A 12020-nucleotide genomic window follows, 5' to 3' on the forward strand; every position below is an offset into this window, starting at 1 on the left:
GCACGGTGGCTAAGTGGGTAGCACTGTCGCCTCACAGCAAGAAGGTCCTGGGTTCGATCCCCAGGTGGGGCGGTCTGGGTCCTTTCTGTGTGGAGTTTGCATGTTCTCCCCGTGTCTGTGTGGGTTTACTCCGGGAGCTCCGGTTTCCTCCCACAGTCCAAAGACATGCAAGGGAGGTGAATTGAAGACACTGAATTGTCCATGACTGTGTTTGATATAACCTTGTGAACTGATGAACCTTGTGAGAAGATAAACTACCGTTTCCTGTCATGAATGTAACCAAAAGTGTAAAACATGACGTTAAAATCCTAATAACCAAACAAACATTTATATTTATTTATGAATTTGAAATAATTTATTGAAATAATTATTTAATTTTTATTTAATCATGAATTGATCGACTGATTGCTAAAATAATAATACTTATTATTATTATTCTATAGGGTAAATATGATGTATTTTGTGAACTATATTAATACAATAAATTGAAAAAGAGGAAGAAAACAAAACGAAAGAAAAACCAAGAACAGATCTCTTGTTATCACTTGCACACTGATCCACTATTGCATAAGTTTATGGCTGAAGAAATTATTCATATTAAATCCAGGCATTTTAAACAGTTTTGGGATTTCTTGGCCTTATTCTCTGCCTGCAGAACCGTTATAAATAAATCAAAACAACACTTCTTGTGTTGTGTGTTATTACATCATAAATGTTACATCATAACACCGCCTTAGACTTGTGCCTGTGACTGAATCACAGCTATGATGACATTAGTGATAACACACTCCCTCTCATGTTCTGTTACTCGAAGTATAAACTGCCACATGTTCATTTTGATCATTAAGAGCAGAAATGTTCTAATGTTGTTAAACGTTTCTTAGATATTAATAAAGAATTTTACATCCTCTCTGTTTTTACCAGCTTTGAGAGATGGACTGCTGGATGAATTCGAATGAAAGCAGGACTTTAAGAGATCACGCCATGAGAGGCCTGCTGCCAACCACAGGTAGCACAGTGCCCACCAGCTCACCTTCCAGCGATGTCTCAAATGGACTTTGCAGTGTTACTGTTCAGAGCGAGCTATCTTTGGAACACAGCGCCCAGGAGCCAGGTGATAAAGCCTTCAGGATGCAGCATAAGCCAAAGGAAGGCCATAACCTCAAGGATAACCTGTCTATGTTGAACGAGAGTATCGCACATTTAAATCGCACCTCTAGTTCAGAAAGCTCTGATTTTCGAGCCCCTGACTCATTCACTTTCAAAATGGAGGAGTTTTCTCCTTTGGACAAAGCCGACTATGACTTTCGTTCTTATGGCCAGATGGGAAAGGACGGGAGACAGGAGGATAACACTCTGGACATCCTGCAGAGTCTGGACCTACCTGGCTCTCTTTTAGAGCTCAATGACTTCAGCGAGATGGGTGATGATTTTCTTCCTTGTTTGGAAGTGGAGGACTCCCTGCTCAGGGACAGCAGCATGCTGAAGGATACAAAACCTGTTTTGCTTGGAAATGACATGAATGGGAATGGGAAAGCGCACACACATCAGAGTCTGGAACAAAGCAACAACATACCCGTCATAAAGACAGAGAAAGATGCTGATTTTATTCAGCTCTGCACGCCTGGTGTGATCAAGCAGGAGAACGAGAGGAGAGGTTATTGCCAGATGTCTGGACATCATAGAGAGTCCATCTCTCTTAGCATGGACAGACAGTTGTACCCATATGGAATCAGTTCCTCCTTACCAGACCAGAAACCTGCGATAGGCTTGTATGGCTCTTTGCCGACTGCCAGCGACGCATGGAACTCATTAGGGATACGGAGAACCAGCGAGTCGATGGTTCAGCCATGTTCGTCCACCTACACATACAGCAGGTACGACATATAATAAGATTGTATTTATTACATGTTCTTGATGCAATGCTGAGAAGTCCCTGTTGCCGTGCTGGGGCGTACTTGTGTTGTAATATGAAGTAAGTTAATGCTTAGTTAACCTGAATGTGGGTCAAACATAAAATCTGTGTTTCTGCAACATCTATTTTAAAAACGGACTCAAGCAAGTCATAGAAGGTGTTATCGTTTTTAGATCTTTTTGGTATTGTGTCCATTTATAATGAAAACTATCAGATAAAGCAAGGGTGAAGAACACCATAGTGGGAGGTCCTGTTTCCTTTATGAAATCTTGGAATATGTTATCTAATTTGTAAGTTTTGTTTCATCTAATGAATGTAAAAAGAGTAAACATGCTTATTATTTTACCATATACACTGATCAGCCATAACATTAAAACCACCTCCTTGTTTCTACACTCACTGTCCATTTTCCACTTACCACATAGAAGCACATTGTAGTTCTACAATTACTGACTGTAGTCCATCTGTTTCTCTGCATGCTTTGTTTTTCTGCTTTTACCCTGTTCTCTAATGATCAGGACCCCCATAGGACCACCACAGAGCAGGTATTATTTAGGTGGTGGATCATTCTCAGCACTGCAGTGACACTGACATGGTGGTGGTGTGTTAGTGTGTGTTGTGCTGGTATGAGTGGATAAGACACTGCTGGAGTTTTTAAATATCATGTCCACTCACTGTCCACTCTATTAGACACTCCTACCTAGTTGGTCCACCTTGTAGATGTAAAGTCAGAGACGATCGCTCATCTATTGCTGCTGTTTGAGTTGGTCATCTTCTAGATCTTCATCAGTGGTCACAGGACGCTGCCCACGGGGTGCTGTTGGCTGGATATTTTTGGTTGGTGGACTATTATCAGTCCAGCAGTGACAGAGAGGTGTTTAAAAACTCCATCAGCATTGCTGTGTCTGATCCACTCATACCAGCACAACACACACTAACACACCACCACCATTTTAGTGTCACTGCTGTGCTGAGAATGATCCACCACCCAAATAATACCTGCTCTGTAGTGGTCCTGTGAGAGTCCTGACCATTGAAGAACAGGGGGAAAGCACATTAAAAAAGTATGTAGAGAAACATATGGACTACAGTCAGTAATTGTAGAACTACAAAGTGTTTCTATATGGTAAGTGGAGCTGATAAAATGGACAGTGAGTGTAGAAACAAGGAGGTGGTTTTAATGTTATGGTTGATCAGTGCATGGTGGTTGCTATGGTTTCTCATCACTGACTCCATACTGCTGCATTCCGGCAGCTTTTAATTTGCTTTTCTGGTAGCCTATAAATATTTATTATCTGCATTATCCAGTATAGCTGTTATTTATTCCTGTTGCAATGATTGGAATCCAACAGTGTTACACCAGTCTTGTTCATTTAGAACTGTTGTTAAAGTTTTGACTAGATCTTTTTTAAGCTATATTGTAATTTATATTTTATAACAAAAAATATATACACAGCAGGCAGCCATCCAAAACCAAGGATTTTTTATGGCCATGGTATAAATATGGATTTAATATTAAAGTAGGCTTTAAAATGGCCTTCTAACACAGTCTACCACCAGTGGCTCCCCCAGAAATGTTTCATAGGGGTGGCCAAATGGGGCCACTGAAGATTTCGGGGTGGCACACCAAAACGAAAAGCCATAACTACATTTCAGGAAGTCTATTATTGTAGTATACAGACAAGTTGATTATCTGATGTGCATAGACTAATTAGATACAATTAACATTTTACTGTACAACAACAATCCTGCACCAGGAAAACGAGACCGTGTTTAGCTGCTGCAGTCTGTAAGGCAAACATACCTGCACAGTACACCACGCAGCATCGGTGAAAGCAGGCTAAAAGTATGTAGAGAAACAGATGGACTACAGTCAGTAATTGTAGAACAACAAAGTGCTTCAATATGGTAAGTGGAGCTGATAAAATGGACAGTGAGTGGTTTTAATGTTATGGCTGATCAGTGTATATATTTATGCACCTCCAATCAATGGAAGTGACAAAACACCTGAACCTGTGGGGTGTCTGCATACTTTTGGTCGATTTATCTTTCTTGCCAGGTCAGAATATCCCTTGTAATTAGTTTCCACCCCAATAAACAACCTCACAAAAATTGCAATTCAAAGTGTTTCTCAAAAGTAGTTCTTTGTTGAATGCGCCTCTGCATTCGCGGTGGATAAGCACCACCAAAACGAAACCACCAATTTACATAGAATTTCTCATTGTTATACCACAGTAGTATCATTAAGCAAATCAATGTTATAAAAATGAATAAGAATGTAAATCACTGGTTTAAAAACATGATAAACATTTCACTTGCAATTCCTACATATTGAATATCAAGCCTATAAATAGGCACACAAATAACCCTCATGTGTCGGACCAGAAGCACGGCAACCCGGCAGCACAAACCCAATTTTTTGAAGACGAACTTAGCCAAATGCTAAAAGCAATTTGGAAAAATGCCATTTTCCCGAAGCTTGAGAAGGTGGTTCAGCAATTAAAGAGAAAAAGAGGAAATTGTAGGAAATTGCCAATAACATAAGTGCCTGTAGTGCTATGAAAAGATCTGGCGTTGAGATAAGAAAAAAAATGGCATGATATCAAGCTATGACTGATGTCTACTTAAAAAGACTGCCACTGCACTGCCACTCTCCTGTCTTTTAGTCAGTGTTACTGCCTCCAAGCCATTTAACATGGTACCCCTCACTACTGTCTTGCAAACTTTCCCTTTAACTTTGGCAGATACCCTACAACTTCTTATGTCCTTCTTATACTTCACCATCAACATTCTCAAGGCAGAAATTGCATCTCTGGTGCACTCTGGTGTTGGCATGAAACCATATTGCTTATAAATCCTCACCCTTTTTTCTTAACCTACATGTTCATGCCTCTACTGGAATTTCATCTGGGCCAACTGCCTTTCTACTCTTCATACTCATTATAGCTGCCCTTACTTTCTGTTTGCTAATCAGAGGCACTCACTGACTCACTCTCTCTACGTCATCCAACCTCTTTATTCATCAGCTCTTTGCAGTGCTCTTTATACCTTCTCAGTACACCATCATCATGGTTTATCGTTTTATTTGCCGTATATTTTCCCCATCTATGTTCCTCTGCAAGGTCAAGTCCTCTTCAGCTGCCTTAGTGTCCAGCTTCTTATACAGCTTGCTACATCTTTTCTTTAACCTTCACCACTTCTGTCTTTACCTTATGCCTTCTCCTTGTACTTCTGTCTACTCTGTTTGTCTCTCTAGAGACTAAAGATCCTTATTCTAAGTTCTTATTCCTTTCCTTTCCTACACTTCTTCATTCCACCGCCAAGTCTCACCAAGTCTATGGAGAATATGTGTTAGAAACGAAGTTACCCATCCCTGCTCCAGGTACAGGGTGTTAAGTAGCTGATTTTGTAAAACAATACAGATTAAAGATTAATTATGTTTACAGTGAATGTGATTAAAACAACACAGGGCTCCATATGAATAAGTAAATACATCCACCTGTCAATGTGATACATGGCAACACGTGAGAATTAGTTCATTTAAAACCAGCATTCAGCAGTACAGTATACAATTTGAACCTTTTATAATATTTAAATGTACAACCCCAAATCGGAAAAAGTTGGGACAATATGGTAAATGCAAATAAAATAAAAATGCAGTGTTCCTTATATTTACTTTGACTTTTATTTGATTGCAGACAGCATGAACCTGAGATATTTCATGTTTTATCTGCTCAACTTCATTTCATTTGTTAATAAACATCCATTCCTGCATTTCAGGCCTGCAACACATTCCAAAAAAAGTTGGGACGGGGGCCATTCAGGGCTAGAAATTAGGTGAAAAAACTAAATAATGATGCGATTTTAAACAGGTGATGTCAACAGGTGATTGTAATCATGGTTTGGTACAAAAGCAGTATCCAGGAAAGGCTGAGTCTTTGATGAGCAAAGATGATCAGAGGATCTCCAACAAATGTTTGTCAACAAATGTGTAAGAAAATAATTGAAATCAAATGCATATTTCTCATTTTCACTTCTGTGATGGCAGCATTAATGCAGACATTAAGATCTTAGAGCAACATAAGCTGCCTTGAAGACGTCATCTTTTCCAGTGACGTCCATGCATTTTTCAACAAGACAATGCAAAACCACATGCTGCACACATTACAAAGGCATGGCTGCGGAAGAAGAGGGTACGGGTACTGGACTGGCCTGCCTGCAGTCCTGACCTGTCCCTAATAGAGAATTTTGAAAGGAAAAATGTGACAACGACGACCCCGTACTGTTGTACATCTTAAGACGTGTTTGCAGGAAGAATGGGACAAAATAAAAGCTGAAACACTAAATCACTTGGTATCCTCGGTGCCAAAACATCTTTTAAGTGTGGTGAAAAGGAATGGCAACGTTACAAAGTGGTAGATGCTTTACTGTCCCAACTTTTTTTGGAATGTGTTGCAGGCCTGAAATGCAGGAATGGATGTTTATTAATAAATGACATGAAGTTGAGCAGGTAAAACATGAAATATCTCAGGTTCATCCTGTCTGCAATCAAATAAAAGTCAAAGTTAATGTAAGAGAATCTGTGTTTTTTAATATTTGCATTTTCCATGCCGTCCCAGCTTTTTCTGATTTGGGGTTGTACTAAATGCAATGTATTACTGTTTCTTTTTCTTTCATGTCAAGTGTAAAGGTCAGGTATTACAAGCAGGATTTTTGGCAGGATTTTGCTGCTATGATTGTAAAGCTCTGGTCCACGTGATGCAATGTTTTCAAAATAAATATATAAATTGTCATGAATAGGATAGAACCAGTGCATTAGTGATTTTTTCTAAGTACTTTTAACTGCATTAGTTACAAAGGGTTTCAGAAAACTCGTAAATTTAGGAATATTCTTAAGTACACAAAAACCCACCCCTGAACTGTGTGCTGCTGAATTATTGCCTGCATTTCCCAGACTACCTTGGCACAGTGAGGTTATTGGTATAGTTTTTTCTGGCTTCTGATTCAAGCACTGATGTTAGTGCAAACGATGCAATTTTTCAAACTCTGCCTATTTTGCAAAGTCACATTTGTTTTGTAACAATATGTATTGCAAACCATGTCTGTGTAGATGCTCGACTGGCTGATAAGGGATGCTATCCACCAGTCGAGCATCTACACAGACATGGACTATAGCAGGTGTTTCATTTTTTACTGTAGGGATATAATTCTGTTTGTGTGTAATAACCAGATGAACTGTTTTACATTTACTGCTGTTCATTACATGGTTGAGTGCTTCAAATTGACACTACGGATAGGGATCACAAAGATAAGGAATTATTGGTAGTAACAGCATTATAGGTGTGAACCCATCGACCGTGGAGTCTCATTGCCTGAGATAGTCAGTCTACACCAGTGTTTCTCAACCTTTTTTCAGTCACGGCACCCTTTAAAAGTATGCAAAATCTCAAGTCACCCCAGTCTAAAATGTATTAAAAAACTTACACTCTGCATCCCTCGGACTGCTAACACACACGCACACACACCATAAGGTGTCATTTAGGGAGGGAGGGGTAAACGTGACTTACTTTTAATGGGAAACCTGAGCCTGGGATGATGCACACAATCGCCCTATTCTGGCAGGGATGGATGAGAGGCAGACTCGGAGCTCCTGGTCCAGAGCCCTCAGTCGCTTCCTGTACTTGTTCTTGATGCAAGTTAGGCTCGAAAAGCTCAGTTCGCGCCATGAACGAATCAGATTTAACATAATTAAACAAGTTTATAGTTTATTTCTCAATTATTTGTCATTATACTAAGAGCACTGCTTCTTTTCTGCATGTTCTCTCTGTAGCTCGGTTATGGCTCTCTCAACTCAAACTCAAAAGAAGCTTTATTGGCATGACAAAGAAATAATAAAAATAACAATGAGAGAACAAATATATACAAAACAGTTACATGTGCAAAAATATGAAAGAATAAAATATTAATAAAAACAGTGCAAAATAATAACAATAAAAATTATAATATTTACAGTAATGAGGTAGTAATAATGATCAGTTTGAGTGTGTCTCTCTCTTTTTGTGTGTGTGTGTCTCGCTTTCTCTCTCTGTGTGTGTATAATTTTTATTGTTATTTTTTTGCACTGTTTTTATTAATATTTTATTTCATATTTTTTTGCACATGTAACTGTTTTGTATATATTTGTTCTTTCTTATTGTTATTTTTTCTCTGTAACTTGCAATACGAATGTCCTTATTTGTCTTGCCAATAAAGTTGAGTTGAGTGTCTCTCTCTCGCGCGCTCTGCGTGCGTGCGTGCGTGCGTGTGGCTCGCTCGCTCGCTCTCCGTTTTCGGATTTGAATTTCGACAATAAACAGCTCTTATTATGACTGATTGATTCCCTGTACTGATGGAAGCGGACTGGGTGAATTACAGCCGAACTGCGCAGAAATAAAAATATATATAGCGGCTCCCAGAAACGCAACTCGATTCCTTTTGTTCATTTTAAAGAGCCGTTCAATAGAATCGGATAATTCGCGAACGACTCATCACTATCAGAATATTTTTGACGGCACCCCTGACGAAGCGCGGCACCCCGGTTGAGAAAGGCTGCTCTACACGACCTTGTCATGTGTAAGATACTCATTTACATATTGCAGTTGATCAACGTCAGAGCATAGTGAACATAGTTTTTTACTTAAATAACAAAATGTATACTGCATCCTATATTTTCAAGGTACTTTATATGGATAAAAGTATGTGGACATCTGATTATATAAGCTTTATATGCTGATATGGGCAGTTTATTTAGTTTCTATTGGCAGATCCTCTTAAGCAGATTGGATGGCATGTAAATTGCCTCTTACAGATCTCTCCAAACGTTTGATGTGGTTTAAGTCTGGGCCTTGGCTGTGCCTCTCGAGGACATTTAGAGACTTGAGGTGAAACCACTCGTGTTGTTTTGGCTGTATATCTAGGGCCTTCTTAATGTTCAAAGGTTAAACTGTCACCCCAGTCAGAGTCTTCATGTGCTGTGAAGGGGGATCTTTTTAAGGATGTCGTGCATTTGGCTGCATTAATTTGTCCCTTAGCTCCTACCATTTTGCAGCTGAAGAGCACCCCCACCTTCATGCTTTATTGTAGACAGGTGATGTGCTGTGCAATTACAAAAGCCTTTTACATTTACTTAACATTTACTTTTTTGCCACTTTAACATGATTTATGAAGTGCAGCAGAGTTGGTTGTCCATCCAACAGGTTCTTCAATCTTTACATAGGACTTTTGGAGTGACCAATAGGTTTTTTCCTACCTTCTTGACCAAGGCTTATCTTTCCTGATGCTCAACTCTAAAACTTTTAAGATGATTCCATTCTTCTTGTAGTTCAAAATTATTAAGGTCTTTGCAGTCCTGGGAACACTCAGAGGCCTAAGATAAAGTTTATAACCTTGCCCTGATATATGCCTTGCCACAATTTGATCTCAGATATCCACAGACAGTTCCTTGGACATCTCAACTTGGTTTATGTCCTGACAATGCATTATAAATCGTGGGCCCATATTGGCCCAAGTGTGCGCCCTTCCAAACTACAATCAATCAATGTAAGGTGCAACAAGTGGACTCCAGTTAAGAGCTTAACCTGATTCTCAAGGAAAATGAAAGCATTTTGGAGTGCCACAGCAAACCATTTCATGTACATAGAAGGTGCAGATATTTTAATAATATTCAGGGGTACCTGTCAGTCACAGGCTTTAACATCAGAACAAATCCCCCAATAGGACATCCCTGTTGGCAGGGTTTTTCTTTCCATAGTACAAAGTATTAACAATGATTCCCATCTTTGGTGCCTATAAACAGGCTTGTCTGTGGTTGAAACGGTGGGTTGATGTAAAGCCATTGCTGCTTATGTAGAGTCTGCAATGCTTTATGGCCAAAAGTTTAACAATGAGCCTGCTGGACATCTCACTGCAACCATAAGCATTACTATGGATTTAAACCTGCCCCTTCTGATTATAACAGTCTGTAGTCTTTTCTGAAGTCTCTGACCATTTGTGATGTCAGGCACCAATGCCGGACGAGGACACTGGCTTGCAATCGTCGTTTTAATCTATCTTTAATGCCTAGTTCACACTACATGATTTTTGCCCTGATTTTCGCTTGCCGGCTGGTCGGCGCCAGATTTGCAACTCGGCATTTGCTCAGTGATTAAGAGCCGAGTTTCGCAATGTGTGGACTACTTAACAACTCGATCTGAGCGGCTGAAGAAATATATATAGCATGTCAAATATCTGAATATGAGTCGCCCAACTGGCAATGAGTTCTATGTTGAACAACCAATGAGAACGCAAGATACTTTGTGAGGGGAAACGCAGGGGAGGAGTTGTAAAAAGATGGGACAGGGGTAGGGCTGGGCGATATGGATCAAAAGTAATATCTCGATATTTTTTCGCTGAACCACGATATACGATATATATCTCGATATTTTTTCATCCCATAAGGTAATAACAAAAAGACACTTCTGAGACAAATCTACATGTTCCAAATCCCCCCCCCCCCCCCACATGTTTGTACTTTATATATTATTTTACATCAGTCGTCACAACATTAACATTTTTTTTTTTACCGTATAGAACTTAATTCTGTAATACAGGCAGAACTAATCGCACATGTCACTGTGTAACTATTATAACATTTCATGCATTTTAATCAGCGTTCTGCTTCATGCACTTCATTATTATTTATATAATGTATATAATTCATTATTATATACAGAACAACAGGAGACGCACCGTTACGTTATTATTACTGTTTATAACACTTGTTCTTGATTTACACTGTTTAAATATATGAAGTAAACACGTGCATGTCAGCGCGTGCACGCGCTTGTGTTTGTTTATTTCTGTTTTCCAATATTGGTTTTTTGAAACGAATAATGACTCGTTTTCTTGTTTTTCAACTTTGGGATTTGAAGTGAAAAACGAATGACCAAAGGTACACGGAGCTGGAACCTTTTGTCTGGACTTGTTTTCGGCATTCTCTACAGAATACATTATTCTGCTGCTCATCTGACACTTCTCCACCACTGAATCCGAACCATCTCCAAATAACTGAGCCATTATTATTCTTTTTACTAACCAGCTCCTCAACCGTCTCCATGCTATCATGGGAGTTTTACTTACAGAAATGTGTTCTGGCGGCAGAAAGAATTGGCGGTGGGGAGAGAGGCGGGGTGAGTTGTGTTCAGTGAGGGAGAGAGGCGGGGCAGGTGAACATGTGCAGAGACAAACTGGGAGAAGAGAAAGACGAACTGTCGGATCTAATTGGATCGCAACATCTACAGTATATCGATATAAGCGATCTTGTCTTATCTTATATCGCGTATGAAAATATATCGATATTTTATATAATCTCGATATATCGCCCAGCCCTAGACAGGGGCATAATATACAGTAGTTTATATCAGAATACATTTGGCACACACACAAGTTTAACAGTTTTTCGGACTTTATCGTTCTCGACAAAACATAACACCAACGTGGCATTGCTCACTATAGAACAATCCATACTGTTCGCGTAGCCAAATCCACTCATTATTATATGTATTTTTTCTCCTTGATTTTATGCTGCACATCAGCACACAAACTTTGATTGTCTGCTACTTGTTGACGTGCATTTTTGGATGTGGTATAATTAAACCCTTCGTCACTTCTCGCGTTTGTTTTCATAACAAAACGTAGTTTGGGAGACCAGAGAAGCGATTCCCTGCGATTCCAGTTGGTGATAGATGGTGTAGTGTGAAACCCCCTATCGCCGATCAGTCGTGTAGTGTGAAAGCCACACCGACTTGACTCCCGATTACAAGAGATCCAATTGTGTAGTGTAAACTGTACAGCGACCTGACGACTCTGAAAGTCGTGTAGTGTGAACTTGGCATGAGGGGTTCACTAGTGTGCTTTTGTATTTATGGTATTTAGTAGAGATGGAAGGATCGATCGGCTATGTATCGAAATCGGCCGATTTTTTATCAAACTATGCGATCGCCGATCGGTCGATATTTCCTAAATTCAGCAGATCCGATCGCGTGATATATAAAGATCACCTCCATGTTAAGCTTAACAGCTCAGTGGA

At 39.6% G+C, this 12020-nt stretch overlaps 1 protein-coding gene across 2 annotated transcripts in view; it reads left to right on the forward strand.

The window, feature by feature from the left end:
* Window positions 1-12020, forward strand: part of LOC134330380 (glucocorticoid receptor-like) — a 132501-nt gene that overhangs the window by 14161 nt on the left and 106320 nt on the right. For both annotated transcript variants that reach the window (XM_063011483.1, XM_063011484.1), the window contains exon 2: window positions 925-1877. In XM_063011483.1, coding sequence (XP_062867553.1) covers window positions 934-1877 — 944 coding nt within the window. In that variant the 5' untranslated portion in view covers window positions 925-933. The remainder of the gene's footprint in view (window positions 1-924; window positions 1878-12020) is intronic.

This window comes from Trichomycterus rosablanca, chromosome 16 (assembly GCF_030014385.1).
Source record: "Trichomycterus rosablanca isolate fTriRos1 chromosome 16, fTriRos1.hap1, whole genome shotgun sequence".
NCBI lineage: Eukaryota > Metazoa > Chordata > Actinopteri > Siluriformes > Trichomycteridae > Trichomycterus > Trichomycterus rosablanca.